At 49.5% G+C, this 18,899-nt stretch overlaps 1 protein-coding gene across 5 annotated transcripts in view; it reads right to left on the bottom strand.

The window, feature by feature from the left end:
- CLEC16A (C-type lectin domain containing 16A) overlaps positions 1-18,516 on the bottom strand; it is a 200,290-nt gene extending 181,774 nt beyond the window's left edge. For 4 of the 5 annotated variants that reach the window (XM_028117471.2, XM_028117473.2, XM_028117472.2 and 1 more), the window contains exons 1-3: positions 18,269-18,516; positions 6,075-6,203; positions 2,341-2,474 (exon numbers count right to left, since the gene is read on the bottom strand). In XM_028117471.2, coding sequence (XP_027973272.1) covers positions 2,341-2,474; positions 6,075-6,203; positions 18,269-18,348 — 343 coding nt within the window. In that variant the 5' untranslated portion in view covers positions 18,349-18,516. Of the gene's footprint in view, positions 1-2,340; positions 2,475-6,074; positions 6,204-18,268 lie in introns of those variants that run through there. The other variant, XM_028117475.2, reaches the window with a different exon arrangement.
- Between the last annotated feature and the right edge of the window lie 383 nt (positions 18,517-18,899).

Genomic DNA, 18,899 nt, shown 5'->3' with positions numbered 1-18,899 from the left:
TGTGAAATGGCTGCTGGTAATAGTGAAAACCCGGAAAGCACCTCGATGACCGTGGGCAGGTTGACGAGCTCAGGGCTCAGCAAGACGCAGCTCCGGAGCCACACTAGGTGGGGGCACGTGAACGGGATGCATGAAGATCTGAGATACGGCAGGAAGTCGGGAAAACAGAAACAAATGGCAAAATGCTATGTGTCCACTGGACTGTGAGGGAGAGGCTCTGCGGAACTTTTGCTTTCTATATTCTTGTGCTGTTTGGTTTTCGGTGCTGAATAAGGACGTTTCCTTCCTATGACTGGAAAATAAAAATGAGAGCCAAAGTCACGTGTCCTCCTCCCCCCGCCCCCAATCGAAGTGCTGTAAAAGGTGGTGATGTCTGCCCCTTCTGCAGGGCTTATAAAAGCTCTCTGGTGAGTTCTTCCTAAAGACAGTGACGTCTGCCTGCGTTTCTCATAGAACAGCCCCCTTTTCAGTCCTAATTCAAGAAAAGCCATGTGATCCAGAAACTCCAGCATTTTCTACCATCCCAACTACCGTGGCTAGCTGGGCTTAGGCCGGGTTACCCGAGAATAGATAGACATTTGGGGGAATGCTGGATTTAATGATGAAAGCAGCTCCAGTGGACGCCTCCATCTGCCAGACCCCAGGCTCCATTCTGCACATCCGCTGTCACACTTAATCCTCAGACCACTCTATTCCCCAGATATGAGTATCCTCTCCACTTCACAGAAGCAGAAACCGCAGCGGGGAGCGGAGAGTCCACCCCCGGAGCCCACGCAAGGCCAAAGTGACAGAGCCGGGCCGGGACCTGGTGGGTCGCAGTCCAGAGCCTGCACCCCCGAGCCGGGTCTTCCCCGCTCGGAGTTTTCAGAAACCGCACACAATTCATATCCAGGGTAACAAAAGCTGTTAACACGGGAAACCACTTAGGGAGAGTGAGTCAACTCACTTGCGTCAACTCATATTCATCGGGAAGTGTGAGCAGAGACTCCCAGGACAGCAGCACCACCTAGTGGCCGCTTCCCAGAGCCACCACACACAGCCCTGCCTGGGCGAGCTCCCTGCCTCCTCTTGAGGGGGAATGCCACCATCTCTACCTCCTTCCACCCACCAGAAACTTTTTCTAAACCTGTCTTGGGACCTAGAGCCCACCTTTGACACAGACATTCAGCCACTTGTCTTCTCTTCCCAGCTTCTGGCAGGCAGGGCCTGGGGCCAGCTGTAGTTGTCTTAGGAGTAATAAAGCTAGAGGTCAAGCACGCAGGAAGAGAAGCTAAACCCGGTTTCTTGCCCTCGGCTCTGCTGACATTTTGGGCTAGATAATCCTTTACTGTGTGGGGCTGTCCTGTGTGCTGTCTGATGTTTAGCACCCCTGGGCTCTACCCACCAGATGCCAACAACACCCCAGCCCCCACCCACGACCACAACCGAGAATGTCCGCAGGCAATGACAAATGCCCTCCAGGGGCACAATCACCCCCAGCTGTGGACCCCTGAACTAACTCGGCTGGGCCGAAGTCCCTTCTGGATTCTGGCCTTGCTAGAGCTGTCACCACGGGTTGCCGACTGGAACTCCCTGGGCACTAAGTGAGGGCACGGCCCTCACGGGGTGGTTGCTTCAGATGTAGAGCCCAGGCTTAGTGAGGACAGAGAAGCAGCTCCGAGCCACACCCTTGCACACTCCTGGGCCGTTCTTCCTCACTTTGCTGCTTCTAGCCCTTATTCCGTTGGCTGATGATTCAGTGACCCCGACAAGTTATAAAGAAAAAAATGGGAACAGCCCAAAATCACTGAGCAGAGGGGAGCCCTCTCAGCCCTTCACGGTACCACACCACACAGGGATAAACTTGGTGTTATGGACCGAACTGCATGATACCACCACTCACACCAGGAAGCCCTAACCCCCACTGTGACCACATATACACAGATGCTTTAAGGAGGTAATTAAGGTTAAACAAGGTCCTAAGGTGGGCCCCTGATTAAAAAAAAAAAACTCGTGTCCTTCTAAGAGGAAGACACCAGAACTCTCTCTCCGCATGTGTGCACACAAAAAGTAAGGCCACACCAGAAGCAACAAGAAGATGGTCATCTACAAACCAGGACGAACGGCCTCACCAGAAACTACCCCGGTGGCGCCTTGATCTTGGACTTCGAACCTCCAGAACTATGAGAAAATAGATCTCTGTGGTCTCAACCCCCAATCCAGGGCCTTCTGTTACAGCAGCCCGAGCACACAAAGACACACAGTTAAGCACAGACACGCAAAAGCAGCATGGAAACCACGCCAAGCTACGTGCTGCCAAAGCTCAGTGGTGAGGAGGCAAGTATCAAGGATCATCCTTACAAAGTGAGGTCTCGTGACTGATATTCTCAAAGAGGATGTTCAAGGTCTGCAGCAGCTGAACGCACACGTAGCGGCCCGACTTCTGCCGCAGGATGTTCAAGAAGAAAACAAACATGTTCTTCTCCAGGAAGAAGCTGGGGAGAGAATGGAAAAGCATCAGTGGTTTGCTTCTACACGTGGAAATACAAATCATCCACTGGCCACGTACACAGCACACAGGTGTGGACAGCCCCCGACCCCCAAAGGCATCTGCAGAGCAGCTGGATCACCCCGTCTGCAAGGCCCCGGCTTCCCCGCGGACGCCGTCCTCCACCACAGCAAAATGTGGCCTCTTGTGCTCTCTCCCCAGAATGTGAGCACAGCGCTGATCCTGGGAAGCAGAATGGGGAAGATCTTAATGCACTGTGATTACATAGTAATCTACCTGTGCTGAGAAACCTGCCAGGCAGCTTTTCCCATCTAACGCTCTCTATCCTTAGTTTTCCTTACTAGGCCTCTTTCCTTTGCTTTGGTATCTTTGCGTGTTAAACAGCACCACCTGGAATTCTCTACAAAGGGGCAAGATAATGCTAGTAAAAGAGTTTCCAAATCTGGGGGGGGAAAGAACTAGAAGGGATTGAAGGGGCTGATGGGGGAGGGGGGACTACTCAGCCCCCAGGTCAGCTTCTGCCTTTCTTGTTCTAGACAGAACATCTGTCTACATGCAGCCTGGGGACGTGGACTTTTGGGGGTACACGCTGGCTCTTTTAGTCTTACAATGGAGACAGGACCCCCTGATGCCTTTCTTGAAAGGCAGAAAATGGTGTTTTCTAGTTATGTGTCCTCCGTATGCAAGCTAAGACCAGGTAACTGCTCCTCTGGGTGATTCAGAACAGGTTCCTGCAGTCACAAGTGTCTGTCACTTGGTTCTGGGGGTCTCTCTCCCCTCGGCTGTCAGTTCCATGGTGGCAGGATCATGGGCCTGGCTCTTGCTCAGTGCTGCATAACTTCTGTTTGAATTCATGAAAAGGTAAACGAATAAGCAAACCAGAAAAACACGAAATCAAACCTTTTCCAATTCTGATTCTGGGAACCTGTCTGCCTACAAATGCCATGCACGTTGATCCCCAGAATATCTCTATCATTTGGCCTATTTTGTCTTCCTTTGCTTCAGGTTGAAGTCATCAGCATCCCCCGACAAGCTCACAGCAGCACCATGACCAACGTGGGAACTTGTTAAAATGTCTGTACCTAGACCTGGCCCAGGGACAGATTCTGCAGGTCTAGCATGAAATCCAGGAGCCTGGATTTTTAAAACTCCCTAGGGGAGGGAGGGGTTCCTTAGAAAAATGGCTAATTCTAGATCTGGGGCAAGGAAAATACAAGATGAGCCTGCAGCATCTTAGAGTACAGGGAAGTAAGGAAGTGCTCAAAAAAACCAGAAGGACGGGGTGTGTCAAGGGTCACGGGACCCCAACCCGAAAGAGCCCTCAGTTCCCAAAGCTGGACCTGGAGCACACAAAAAATAACACGGTATTGGATCCAAAGTCTACTTTAATCCAATAATGCAGTATTGCGTTTTAATTAGTATTAATAACACAGCATTTAGTAACAGTACTGGATCCACAGTATACTTTAATCCAAAGTATATAATAAACATCCACGAGCCCATATTGATATAAATAAATCACTGAATAAATAAACGGGAGGAAGAGACAAGTCTTCCGTGCAGAAGAATTTCAAATAATGTATGTAGAAACTCACCCCCCACTTCCAGAAGCTGGAGCTAAATCCCCACGCCCCCAGGTGGGCTAAATGGAGCAACTCTCTTTCAAAGAACAGTGTAGGAAAAGGGGAGAAGAACAGCTTTATGGTAGAAAAACCTGGCTGACACCACCTTAAGCAAGTGATCAGATTAACCTCACAAGAGAGCAGGTGGGTATCTTGACTGCTGATATTGTGGGATGAGAAGCGCACTGTGGTCTTCTTCCCCATAACCCCCAGGCTAATCATGAGAAAGGCATCACAGAAACCCAGACGGGGGTAGAGGGCATTCTACAGGACCCTCGGCCAGTACTTCTCAAAGCCATCCAGGTCAGGAACAAGAATGAAAATTTGTCACAGCTCAGAGGAGGCTGGGTCAACATGACAACTAAATGCACTGTGGGAGCCTGGACTGTGTTCCTAGAGCAGCAAGGGGATCTTCATGAAAAAACTGGCAAAATCCAAATCGAGTCTGGAGTTTACTTAACACTAACGTACTAGGGTTAGCTTGTTTCCACAAATGCACCCCAGTCAGATAAGATATTAACAGTGGGGGAGACAGGGTGAGGGGTGTTTGGGAACTTTCTGTACCACCCTTGTGACTTTTCTATAAATCTAAGATTATTCTAAAATAAAGAAATGGATTAAAAATAAATTCTCCTGGGGAGCCATTTAGGAATCGCTGGGCCTCTAAGGGCTCAGCAGTTTTTCTGAGACAACAGATGGGCTCAGAAAGTCCACTCTAGTCAAGGGGGACACGGTTTCTAACCTTTAACCCAAAGGTCATTCACATTTCCAAAATAGACACTAACCAACCGATTGATTCCCTGTGCATCCTCAAAGGATGCCAGCCCCGTTTGCAGACAACACCTCCCTCTTTCCTCACGTTTTCCTTTGGGGAAAAGGCCAGTGTCACAGGTTTGCATTTTCCACAAATAGTTTTATCTTAGGTAACCCTACTGATAAAAACAGAGAGCTATCTGGAAAATCAGAATATCTAAGAAGAAGCCAGGTTGGAAACGGAACACCTTTATTTGTTTTAAATGGGTTTTTTAAGTGGCCTCCGTACTTAGAGTTGAGAATATTTCATATAAAAATAAAATCTGTGTTTGGTGGCTGTCATAAGCCAGATCCCTCTGCACTCAGACTCGGAGACAGGCCTACTGGGGAAGCTGCCCACAGCTTCCAGTCTTTGCTTTCTAACTGTCCAGGAGGGACATCCTTACAAATTATCATGTGGTAACAGTTCTTGAGTGCCTATTCTGTACCAGGCGCTGGGCAGGAACTTTCTCTCTAAAGATGAGGAGGGGCTCCTGGGCAGCTCACTCGGCTGGGCGTCCGACTCTTGATTCCCGCTTAGGTCATGATCTCAAGGTCATGAGACAGAGCCCTGCACTGGGGCTCCGTGCTGGGTGTGGAGTCTGCTTAAGACTCTCTGCCCCTCCCCCCCTTAAAAAAATGAGGAAACTGAGGCTGTCCATGAATGAGGAGAAGCCCCTTTGCCACTTACCAGCTGTGCGACCCTGAGCGTAAATGGCGATGCTCAGGACAGGAGGGCCTCCACTCCGGGGGCAGCTGGGAGACTTAGATTATCTCATCAAGAGCTCAGCACTGTGCCTACCCAGCAGTAAACATAACAAAGATGAGCTCTTCGTGTCTCCCCAAGGCAAGGTCCCTTCATTTCACTTAGAAGCTAACTTCCCAGGACATTTTCTCCTTCCTTTGGGGAGACTGTCGGACACTATTTGGAAAATTGTCTATCAGGTTTCCAGATTTTTCGAGAGACACTCATTTCCCTGACGTTCCCACTGTCAGCTTACATTTCTCCAGTGTTTCAAGGTCATTTTATATAGATAGAGATAGATTGAGATCTGCACAAGACCCAAATGGGTGTCAAATCCTGACGTCACAGGAATGACTCATGGCATACATTCAGAAAAATATTCAAAGGAAGGAGAGTCCAAAAACAAAAAACATTGGGAAACCCTTACTCAAATACAGAGCTGTCATTCTGATCTCCCCAAATCAGGATCTCAGTGATGGAACGGATGGTCTCCACTAGCAGGTTCCGGTTCTGTTCTGTGACTGTGGTGTTTTTGGTCAAGACGTGGTATAGATACCTGACAGAAAGGAAAGAAAATGGCAGATTACCAACTGAAATATATGCCAGGTTCAATGGGATAATCTGGCTGTGCTTTTTCAGATGTGGTTAGCCCAACTCCCATTCGGAGAAGCAACTCACCACCCAAGAAAAATGGCAGGCAATGCTGTGAAGTGTTAACCGGAAACATGCCAACCCAAACAGACGCAAGAGAATCATCGAGCTCTTGAAAACGGCCATCCTCAAGCTCCCGTGTGCACGAGAATCACCTGGAAAGCTGGATAAAGTGGGGCTACTGGAGCCCAGCTGGAGACTCAGAAGCAGCGGGACTCACGGGCCTTTTCACAGCCCCAGGTGATCCTGATGCTGTTGAAGCAAATGGAAGCACATGGCCCAGGCTGAGCATCTAGCATAAAAACCCTCAGCCAGGCTGCTGCAGAGCTTTAGAGCCAGAGCCCCAGATTAGGGAGGGGAGGTCTCAAAGCCAGTCCCTTGGGCAAATATGGCGTACAATCAAGACTATCCTTGGGGGGCACCTGGGTGGCTCAGTTAAGCGTCCAACTCTTGATTTCAGCTCAGGTCATGATCTCAGGGGTGTGGGATCGAACCCCAAGTTGGGGCTCCCTGCTCAAGACGGAAAATAGCCCCCTCTCTGCTCCTCCCGGCTTGCATGCTCGCTGTCTCACTCTCTCTTACATAAAATCTTAAAAAAAAAAAAACATGGGTACCTGGGTGGTGCAGTCAGTTAAGCATCTGACACTTGGTTTCAGCTCAGGGCATGATCTCAGGATTCTGAGACTGAGCCCCATGCCCGACTCTGCACTCAGCATGGGGTCTGCTTAAGACTCTCTTTCCCTCTTTCTCTGCCCCCCACCCCGTGCGTGCACGCTCTAAGTAAATAAATCATAAAAATGGAATTGCCACCAGAACTCACAGCTCAAATGAAGTGGGTGGCTTGTAGTTCAGGGCACTGACCTCATTTGCTGGGTACCTACTGTAGGGGGGGGTCTGGGAGGCTATGGCCCTGAGCTTCACCTACCCAAGTGTTCCTGGAAGGCCTCTGCTGCCCCAGGCCTGTGCCTGCCGCTGGGGTAGAGGCAGGTAGACCCAGTCCCCTCCTCAGGCCTCTACCGGTGGTCAGGGCAACCGGAAGAATCACTGAGGCCAGTCCTGGGTGGTGTGGGGACTAGTACCTCGCCAGATGCCCTGGGAGTGCCACCTGCACAGCTTTAAGAGCATCGTTGCAAAGGGCAAGACTTCACTCTTTTCAATGGCTGAGTCATATTCCATTGTGTGGGTGTATATATATATACATATACCACATTTTCTTTACCCTTTCATCTAGCAACGGGCAGCTGAGCTCTTTTCCATAATCTGCCCATTGTTGATAACGCTGTAAACATCGGGGTGCATGTATCCCTTCCAAGAAGACTTGAAGATGCTGACACCCCTGCCTCCTGGCTCCCAAAGGCACTCCCCTCTCTCCCTCAGGGCTGTCCCTCAATTTTTTAAGATTTTATTTCTAAGTTATTTCTACACCCAACGTGGGGCTCAAACACAACCCTGAGGATCAAGAATCTCACACTCTACCACTGCGCCAGCCAGAAGCCCCCTCCCTTCGAGTTAGTATTTTTGTATCTGATGTGGATGGAGCTAGAGAATGTAACAAAGCAAAATAAGTCAATCAGAGAAAGACAAATACCATATGATCTCACTCTTATGTGGAATTTAAGAAACAAAACAAACGTGGGGGGAAAAGGCAAACCAAGAAACACTCTTAACTATAGAGAACACACTGATGGTTACCAGAAGGGGGGGATGGGTGAAATAGGTGATGGGGAGTAAGGGGGGCACTTGTTATGAGCACGATCACTAACTTGTACACCTGCAACTGATTACACTGTTGACTAAGTGGAATTTAAATAAAAACTTAAAAAAAATAGGATAAAAAGACAGCATGTCCAGGGCCCATAGACTGACGTCGGCTGTCATGGTTTGGGAAGAAAAGGGGGACACCAAGAGGGACCGACTCAAGAAGAGTCACCTTCTGACTTCTTTTATGGCTACTTCAGTGTGGAGGTGGGGCTGGTGAGCAAGAGAGGGGAATAGACAGGATCCTACCATCGAAAATCCCCCAAAATGGGTAGGGTATAAAGAGGTAGAACCTTGCAGATAGAACAGTAAGGCCTAATCTGCTTTAGGGGGCTGGATTTTATTTAATATTGTTGCTGTCTGTTATATTTTGAAGACCGTACAGTGTGTCACTTAATCACTGAATCAAAGATTGCATGCAACTTCTAACACACAGGAGCTAGAACAGCTCTCCGAATACAGAAATCTCTACCACCTGTGCCCAAATCTACCAGCAGGGCTGCACGTGGGCGTGGAGGCCAGTTTCCCCCTGTGCGAAGAGGACTCCACAGCACTGAAGCACCCTGGATAAAATGCAGGAGGACCCACTCGTGAATCTCTGCCTCCACCTCCCCTCCTATGCGTTTTTCCCCAAGAAGCTCAAAGAGTGGAGTTTTCCAAATTGTGCTTCAAGGGCCCCCTACGTTAGAATCCCCGTTCGGTTGCAGATTCTAGCTCCCCACCCCAGACGCACCCACCAAAGCTGACTTATGGGCGCAAGGCCCCAAGTGTGCGTTCTGAACCAGCTCCCACTAAGGTTTCGGTGTTGCTGCATCACTCACCCCATGGCCACCAGTGACACTCGGCATGTGACCCACAGTATGCCCCCTACCCTGCTGGGGCAGGCATCGTGGGCAGCATCAGGGGGAAGGGCAGATCCTCCCCACTCTGGCATTTCCCTCTGTGGAGATCATCCACAGCATCCCACTAACACACTCCTGGCCCAGTGGGAGAGGCAGTGGCTTTTATGGCTCCGAAGACGCCCAAGAGGGATAGGAGGGTTTAAAATCTTTAGGACCAGTCCTGACTTCTAACTCCTGGCATCTCTTGGTGAAGCCCTCTGTGTTGAGAAGTGGAGCTGGTGTGCTGTTAAGAATATGCAGTTGAGGGGCGCCTGGGTGGCTCAGTCGTTAGGCGTCTGCCTTCGGCTCAGGTCATGATCCCAGGGTCCTGGGATCGAGCCCCGCATCGAGCTCCCTGCTCCGCGGGAGGCCTGCTTCTCCCTCTCCCACTCCTTCTGCTAAGTGTTCCCTCTCTCGCTGTGTCTCTCTCTGTCAAATAAATAAATAAAATCTTTTAAAAAAAAAAAAAAGAATATGCAGTTGAATGAACAGGCACCAGGCACCCACATGGGGGCAGCAAGTAGCTCCCTGAGTACGGTCGCTCCCACACTGGAAGTGAAACCCACCGGGTCGTTTGACTGAAAGTGTAGTTTCATCACACCCATGCAAAGGAAGTAGAGTCACAAGATTTATTCCTTACAAATCCCAGAAGCTGGGGGCCAGGGGTCGTGCAATGAGCCAAAAGATGGGCAGTTCTCCGTCACGGGAGATGGTACGGGAGCAAGGCCTCAGAGAGCAGGGTAGCAAGCACCTGTTACTGTGAAGTTTCTGTTTTACCTTGCAGTTTGGCTTAGCAAACATCTGGAACTGATTTTTCTGTGTATGGTGTAAGATATTGGCTAAAATTTTTTCCATATGGAAATCTAGTTGACTCAGCGTCATTTACTGAAAAGGTCCTGGGTTCTCCAATGCACTCTAATGTCACCCCTGTCATTTATCAGATGACTGCATTTGTGGGAACTCTTTCTGAATGCCCTAGTTCCACTGATCTATTCATTTACCTTTGTGCTGATACCACGGTGTCTGATTATTGCAGCTTTACGATAAATCCTGCTATGTGATAATGGAAGTCCTCCAACTTTTTTCCCTTTGTTTTTTCATTATTTTATTGGCTATTCTTGGCCCTTTACATTTCCATATAAATTTTAAAATCACCTTCTCAACTTCCACAAAACTACTTGCTAAGATTTAAGATTGCCCTAAATCTCGGGGCGCCTGGGTGGCTCAGTCGTTAAGTGTCTGCCTTCGGCTCAGGTCATGATCCCAGGGTCCTGGGATCGAGCCACGCGTTGGGCTCCCTGCTCGGTGGGAAGCCTGCTTCTCCCTCTGCCACTCCCCCTGCTTGTGTTCCCTCTCTAGCTGGCTCTCTCTGTCAAATAAATAAAAGGTTGCCCTAAATCTCTAGCTAAATATAGAGGGAACTTTACAATAAGGTAACATCATGACATTTACATTTCTCTCATTGTTGGCTGGATAGTCTGGCATATGTTAGATTTATTCATAGGTAACTGATGTTTTTTTGATGCTGTTGTAAACGGTAGCACCTGAAATACTCATTTTCTAAATGTCTGCTGTTGGTAGATGCAAATACCCACTACATCTCAACCTCCAAATTTCTATGATGATTGTACCAGCACCTTGCTCATCTTTTCACACCCACTATATACCCTAGCACACGGTTTTAGGTAATGCGGAAGGAAGAAAGAGGCCTTCAACACATGTTTGCTTAAATGTATGGGGCGGGGGGGATAGCTGAATGGATTGAGGTTTAATATTTTAACGCTGCACCTAGTTCCAGAGCTTTGGAAGATCAAGTAATTCAACTATCTAGAGATATCAATATAGCTTAATAACTTTCTGATTTTGAGCATAACACTCACTTTAGGAAGGCTGAATGCTTCAACAAAAGAGACCTGTCAATTAGGCCACTGCCCAGAGATGAGCACTGTTGGAATGTGACCTGTTTCCTTGGGTCTTTTCCTTTGCTGTGGATATTCATGTAGTTGGGCTCCTGCTGTAGATCCACTTCCCTGCCCATCTTTCCCACCCCCTCTTAAGGTAATAAAAGCATTTTTGTTATTGACAACTATTTCCAAGCATCTGTAATGGCTACACAGTTGACAGGACAAGCACAGCAGTTACTCTTCTGCTAGACATCAGGATTCCTCATTGTTTAGATGATCAACGATGTTACCACCATGGCTGTCTTGGTGTGCAAGGCTCTGTCCCTATCTCAGATAAGTTTCCAAAGGCAAAAGGACAGAGTTTTCTCTCACAATGATCACTGGTACAATGAAAACATTTTCTCTCAAACTGTGTGTGCAGATTTTTATCAAAACAGCTGCAGCTAGGCTCTCTTGCAAGGCCCTCTTCTGAGCACTTCAGATGTATTCACTCATTAAACCCTTAAAATAAGCGGGGTTGATGCTCCGGGGAGCTGAGCCTCTGGGAGGCTAGGATCTGCCCAGAGTACTGATGCAGAGGACCCAGGCAGTCTGACTCCAGACCCCTTGCTTATAACCATGATAGGATAGAAAATGCAAACAACAAAGTAAACACTATTATTAGCCAAGCATTTACATGAAGTTATAAATGAATGCCTAGCATGCAAGGAAACCAAGCAGATAAACAACAAACCAAAAAGGCATGAAAATACATATCAGATCTTAAAGTCAGTACTTTTAACTGACCCTTACTCTATTTCTTCAGAAAACAGCCAACATCATATCTCCAGCACAAGTTCTGTAGAATGTAGAATCAATATCAGACCCTGCAAAGGCGTGAGCTCTATGTTGAGTGGTAAGTTGAAGAGTCTGAAATGTTTGGATAGAAAACCATAGCCTGTTGCCAGTGCACAACCAACACACCAGAGGCTCCTCGCCAAGGATGATCTGTAAACAAATTCTGCCTCCACAGACTGTGCTCTCTCAAGAGTCACTTATTTCACAGGTTAAACCATTACAGTCAATAATCGTTATGTCCACTTCAGAGACACACACTAAGTTCATACAAGTTTTATGACCTGTACCATAATATGCCTCTTAGGGGGCGCCTGGGTGGCTCAGTCGGTCAAGCGACTGCCTTCGGCTCAGGTCAAGATCCTGGAGTCCCGGGATCGAGTCCCGCATCGGGCTCCCTGCTCGGCGGGGAGTCTGCTTCTCCCTCTGACCCTCTTCCCTCTCGTGCTATCTCTCATTCTCTCTCTCAAGTAAATAAATAAAATCTTTAAAAAAAAAAATATGCCTCTTAGGATGCTCCTACTGGAAAATCCTGAAACTTAAGCTAAAGTGTGAGGAAGGATAAGTGGAGTGGCAGAGGCCTAAGAAGACCAGAAGCCCACTCCCCACAAAGCACACATCCCCAAATAACAATGTCTGGGGGACAGAGGGACACAGAGCCTTTGTCTGTTCGGTCTGCTCAGCACCATGGCAGAGACTACCCAGAGCATTCCCTCCGTGCCTTGGGAACCACACGTGGTCAACACCCGGCCCTCTGGCCTACAAGACAAGGAGAAGCTCCACATGGGGTGCAATGAGACCAGAGGATTGGGGACAAGTGTGATAGGCAGTGCTTCTCCCGATGAATCACCCCAGAAAGATGTCAAACTGGGCCAGCCAGTGAGACTGGGTCTGAGATTTGGGATGCTGACAACCACACGGGGGTGCAGGCAGGGCTTGCAGCCCTACACACAAAGTCACAGCTCCAGCATGGATGCTGGGACCAAACTGGCCAGAGCAGGCCGTTAAGAAAAGCCTGGCCAGAACTTGCCTCTTTCATTCATCCTGTGACAAATACTCGCTGATCACTCATTGGGTGCCAGGCCCTGTGCCAGCATCTGACAATTCCCAGGTGAACAAGCCACCCAGGTCTCTGTCCTTGTGAAGCTTATGCTCAAATTGGGAGAGACAACATATGCTCAAGTAAGACCATTTGTGACAGCAAAAGGGCAAGCCTGAGGAACCCTGGCCAGCTTCCTGGGGATCTAACTTATGGCTGGGACAAAGCTTGAAAAGCCCAGAGCATCTAACGGCTGGTCTAACTCTGGTGATGGGAAGACTGTACATGAGAATGTATTGAGTGGGAATGAGGACAAGTGACATTACAGATGACAGCAGAGCTTCTTGCTGAAGTCACCAGGACAATTTTTATGGAAGAATTGGTATTTCAGTGATACAGTGGGCATTTGGATGGGCAGGAAGAGGAGCGCTCAAGTGGAGAGAGTAAAGATGCAGACAGGTGGGTGTGTGAGATGTGTGTCACAGAGAGCGAGACAGGAGGCCCATCAAGGTGAAGTGGCACAAGAAACACCCCTGGATTAGAGGAGGTGGCCACCGTCACTTCCCAGAAGGCTGCAGCGGTCCAACTGGATGCCCACCTCCTGCTTGGCCCTCCCCCAACCGACCCTGCAAATTTTGGCTGGACCATGGCACTCCAGTTAAAAACAAAAAAACCTTCAAGGGCTGCCCAATATTCTCAGCCTGATGTCCAAATTCCTTAATGTGATTTAAGGAGAGGTCTTTGTGACCTCTCCTGCCTCATCGATCTGCTCTGGGGTCCTACACTTCCCCCTGCCCCCATATGCAACCCCTTGCTGAATGACCTGAGCCTGCCCCTACCTATCTCTCTCTCTCTCTCTCTCTCCCCCCCTCTCCTCTCCACGCCCCCCCCCCCCCGCCCAGGCCTCTCAATCACTGTTTCCTCTGCCTACAGCATCCCTGCGTCCACCCTACCCCCTACAGTCTGGCACACCTCTCATCTTTTAGACCTCCCTTTAAATGGGTGTCTGCCTACCAAGGATGCTCCTGACTCCCTAGCCTGCAATAGAAGGCCCTCACCTGTGCTCCAAAACTAAATGGATGGCAAGAGAGTCTAGAGCACTCTGGAGGCCTGGATGGAAGAACTTGGACTTGACATAATGGGTGCCTTGGGCTCATTATAAGTGATATGGTGAATATGATATCCTTAAAAAAAGAAATCAGTCTGGCAATACTATACCCTTAAAAATAATCAGTGCTGGGGCGCCTGGGTGGCTCAGTCGTTAAGCATCTGCCTTCGGCTCAGGCCATAATCCCAGGGTCCTGGGATCAAGCCCCGCATCGGGCTCCCTGCTCGGCAGGAAGCCTGCTTCTCCCTCTCCCACTCCCCCTGCTTGTGTTCCCTTGCTCGCTCTGTCAAAATAAATAAAATCTTAAAAAAAAAAAATCAGTGCTATCTTAGGCAAAAGTTGACTAAACCGGGAACAGGTGAGCATCTGCCTGCTAGATACATATTCCCCTTCTCTTTGGGTAAGAACCCCAGATTTTCCCAGGGGAAACCACCCCTTTCTCTCATTCTCTGTCCACTAGCTTGGGAGGAGCTGATGCTGCCCCAGTTGGGGGCAAGGGCCAATTAGAGCACCCCATACCCCTGGCCACAGTGACTAGCTCAGGGTCAGGCATGAGACCCCAGGTTGGTCCAACTATACTCACTTCTGGACACTACTTAGAGAAAAAGCGCTTCTTCCCACGGATGGCTATACTGATACGATGTAAGCCTAGAGCCTGCTGAGAATGACACCAACCACACAGAAGCTGAGACAACTGGAAAGAGACAGATGCTGACAGCTTTGTCTGAACACCTGGACTTGGCCATGGCTTAGCTAGGACAGACTGCTCAGGGACAGGAGCCGATCAGTTCTGTTTGGGGCGTAACACAATTCCAGCTGGGTTTTGGTCACTCACAACCAAGAATCTTGACCCACACATAAAGGTAATCAGAATTAAGGGGACAGCACAACACAACACCAAAATAGTTCTACCAATCTGTGGACTTGCAGTTCCTGCTAAAGGTGATCTTTCAGAAGCAATCCACAACTCCATCTCAGTAAAGGTTCTGCTTGCTGGTGGGCATTTGTTAGTGTCACGGCCTTGCTACTAGTCTGGGCAATAAACCACCCATGACGTGTAGCCAATAACCTCTTACTATCTCAGTCTGCTTCGACTGAATCTCTAACTCGATTCAGTACACAAGGACCACAGGCACACGGTTTCCCATTATTTAGCAAAGTAGAACTCTAACAGAAAGATTCCTTTCCAGTTTGAAAGCTGAGAATGTTAGGAAGAATAATGTGGTTCAAAAGCAATTCCCGCTCTCTACTATCTTCTCGATTTTTCTTTAAATCTCAAACTGTTCTTAATTATTTTTAAAATGGGGAGGGTTCCTAGGTGCTTTGCATGTCCAAAAAAACTTTAAAAAAAAAATCTAAATTCTGGGGCAGGCTGGGTGGCTCAGTCGTTAGGCGTCTGCCTTCGGCTCAGGTCATGATCCCAGGGTCCTGGGATCGAGCCCCGCATCAGGCTCCCTGCTCAGCGGGGGGCCTGCTTCTCCCTCTCCCACTCCCCCTGCTTGTGTTCCCTCTCTCACTGTCTCTCTGTCAAATAAACAAAATCTTAAAAAAAAAAAAAATCCTTTTTAATCTTTCCTCTCCACCCACACTGCCCTAGATCAAGCCAAGAGTATATTAGGGTGACCAGGACTTTCCTGGTTTTAGCACTGGAAGTCCCATGTCCTGGGAAATCCCTCAGTCCCAGGCACACCGGGATGGTTGGTCACTCTTCGTGTCAGATGAAGCCCAAGCCCCATTCTACCTCCAGCCTTATTTCCTACAACCACCAGCCCCACATTGATACTCCACAAACCCCAGGGTCCCCCTCCCACATCCTGCGGCCCCACATGATGGCTCTGTCCTTGAAGACTCTGCTCTGGTGTTGCCTCCCCCAGAAAGCTTCCAAGGGTTCCTACAGAACCCTGACTGGAGATCCCAGCACGTGTCCTGCTCTACAGTCACTGGCTTTATGGCTGTCTCCCCCACCAGCCTGTGAACTCCCTCAGGGAATGAGCTGTTCTGTACCTATGGCCCAAGATGCTTACTATCAGAGCCAAATGAAGAACATCACAAGCACTGGGGTGAGCACTAGCTGTTTATGACACTCTTTTCCAAGTCATTTTGGGATCTTCTAAACCCCACAGCAGTCTGCAAATTGCCAGGTTCCTCAGACTGTAATATGGATTAAGCTGATCTGCCTGATCCAGGACAGGCAGCTCAGGTTTCCAAAAGCACCCAGTGGCCTTTTAACCCTAAACAATGAACCTGGGCAGTTCCCAGACACTTCAAAGGAATCTGAGAACCTTTACCATTCCCCGGCTGGCTGGTGGGTAAAGATGCCCCATTGGGCAGAGAGACTCAACCAAGTTGAAAGTCTGCCCAAACTGACTTCGGAAGCAGCTTCCTTCAGAAAGACAGTGCAGTGGTGCGAGCACTGAAGTCAGATCCAGGCTTCTTGACCGTTTCAGTTGTCACCTTTTGGCAAGTGACTTAACCTTTTTGAACCTTAGTTTCCACTTCTATAAAATGTAAAACAGTAACAGTTCCTATAACTCAGACGTGTCAGGACTAAAGGAAATAACACACAGGAAATCCTCAGTAAGTACCCAGCACAAAAAAAAAAAAAAATGCATTCAATAATTATTAAAGTACTTTACAAGGGCTGGAGGCAGGCAGAGCTCGGTGAAAGCCTGCAGGTACCTGGATGCTGGTGGGAGGCCCAACCTCCTTTAGATAACCATCCTCCCCTTCTCAGCCACATACACCCACTCTCTAAATTCCTGAAATCCTTCTGCCTCTCCCTTTCCAGTCCAGCTGCTGTCCCATTTAAGATTCTTGACTTCCCTACACACTCCTGTCCTGTGCCTCTCTCCTATGTCCTCTCATCACTTCCCTAAAACCATGCCTTACGGCATACTGATCCCTCCTGCCCCCCAACTCTGAGACTCACAAACGTTTATGAAACGCCTGTTCCGTGCTAGAAAAGACACAGCTGAGAAGCACAGCACCCCAACTCCTGGCCAAATGAGAAGCCCCAGCTGATTTCCCTCCCACCAATCCTTTCCCTGGGCCCCTGTCTTCCTTCTCCCTGCTTCCCCCCTCTAACCTTCTTCCTTCCCATTAGTAATCTTCAGAGCTCCCTCTGGAAACCAGCCTATTTCTTACCACCAGAAGATTGCCTACTCCCAACCCAAATGCCCCCCCCCCACTAGATTTTCCTGCCTGAAGTCATTCCCTCCACAAAAGTCTCTACTTTCCATCGCCTCACCCCCCCCAAAATCCTAGGTTTGTCTGCATGCTCTGCACCTGTCCCCAGTTCACCCATTTTTTCCCCACTCTTTCGGTAGCCACTGAGCTCCTACTGTGTGCCAGGCACAGCACTAGATGCTGGAAATACAGCTGTGAGCAGAACAAGCAGTCTCCGCTCTCCTGGAAGTACCAGTTTAGGAGCAGACAGAAAAGGAGTAAAAAAACAGGGTAAAGGAAGATAGTGAAGACAGGCATTGAACTGAAAGCAAGAGAAAGATCAGACGGAAAGGAACTGAAGTGGGGAAGCACTTTAGGTAGGGTGGTCTGGGAACGCCTGACCTAGCTGATAAACACAGCTACAACTATTAGCCACCTACAGCGTAAGAGACACTAGATCAATCTCTTTCCATGCATGACATTATTGAATCCTTGAACAGTGAACACCATCCCCATTTGCAGATGGGGAACCAGAGGCTCAAGGAAGTGAAGTAATTTGGCAAAGGTCACACAGCCATTAAGCGGTAGAATTAGGATTTGAATGCAGGTCTGACTGCAAGGCCATTCTGTGCACTTCTGCTTCCCAGGACCATGTTGGCCACCTGTCCTCCCCCAGAGCTCTACTTCTGGTAGCACCCTCCTTAGACTCCAAGGGAAAAAAAATTTAACGATTGTCCTTTATTGAGCACTTGTTCATGCTTCGTTTTACGAGCATTCCCTTACCCAACCCTCAAAACAACCACAGGGAGTAGGTGCTGTCACTATAAGCACTTTACAACTGAGGAAACTGAGGCCTAAATTCACACACTTAGATTCGAACCCCGATCTGACTCCCAGGGCCAGATCTCTGGCCCCTAAGCTGTCCAGCCTAAGAAGTACCACCCCAGAAGCTTGGTGCCCACCGCTGCCCCCGGGAACAACGAACTCTGCATCCGTAAACTGAAATCTATGTCCTTACTTTACAAATGGGGATACTGAGATTCTGAGAAGCTAAGCCACTTGCCCAAGGTCACACAGCGAGGAGCGACGGTGTCAGGGTTCGAACCCAGGCGCCCTGACTCCAGAGCCCTCGCTCTTAACCATCGTACAGCCTCTCCCGGGGGTCTCTCTCCGCCTTCCACCTCGCTCTCACACCTCGCAGCGCCCCCAGCCTGGGGCTATGCGCCCCCAACCCCACGTCCAGCCCCGCGGCCTGGCCCCCTCAGCCCCCAACACACTCACTTGAGGTGGTCCAAGGAGTGGATGTTGCGGGAAGACTTGCCATGGCCCCCGCCCACCCAGCTCCGCGAGCGGCCAAACATGTCGGCGGCCCCGACCCGTTGCCCGCCTCACGGTCTCATGCCCGAGCGGCCGAGCGGCCGGGCGCCCGCAGCGGCAGCACAAGCGGAGGAGGCAGCCGCAGAGGTGGTAGAGAGACCGCCAACCACCTTCCTCCCCGGCCCACAGCTCCGCACTGACATTCAGCCGGAACCGGCCGTTCGACCGCCGCGCTTTACGGCCGCCGCCACGAGGAACGCTGGGAAGTGCAGTTCGCTCGCGAGGCCCCCGCCGACAGGACTCTGCGAACGAACTACAAGGCCCGGCGTGCATCGCGCAACTGCGGGCCTGCGGCCTTGGAGAAGAGGCGGAGCGAGAGGAGGGGGAGAGCCTGCAGTATCGGAGGGTGGGCGGGAATGGGAAACCTGTGCGCGCAGGCCTGAGGAGGGAATCGGTGAAGATGGGTGCTTGAAAGTTAACCGCAATGTTTACAATCTTTAGCTTGTATGATAAGAATAAGAATAGCTATTGCATGGCCCATCCTATGTGCCACCGTCCTGAGCGCTTTACATATACTGATATTAAAGCTAACCAC

This window comes from Eumetopias jubatus, unplaced genomic scaffold (assembly GCF_037043125.1).
Source record: "Eumetopias jubatus isolate StellerSeaLion01/CBP00866 unplaced genomic scaffold, mEumJub1_p1.0 scaffold_12, whole genome shotgun sequence".
In the NCBI taxonomy this organism is placed as follows: domain Eukaryota; kingdom Metazoa; phylum Chordata; class Mammalia; order Carnivora; family Otariidae; genus Eumetopias; species Eumetopias jubatus.
Note: the sequence above shows the minus strand (reverse complement) of the source record. Positions and strands in the feature narration are given on the sequence as shown.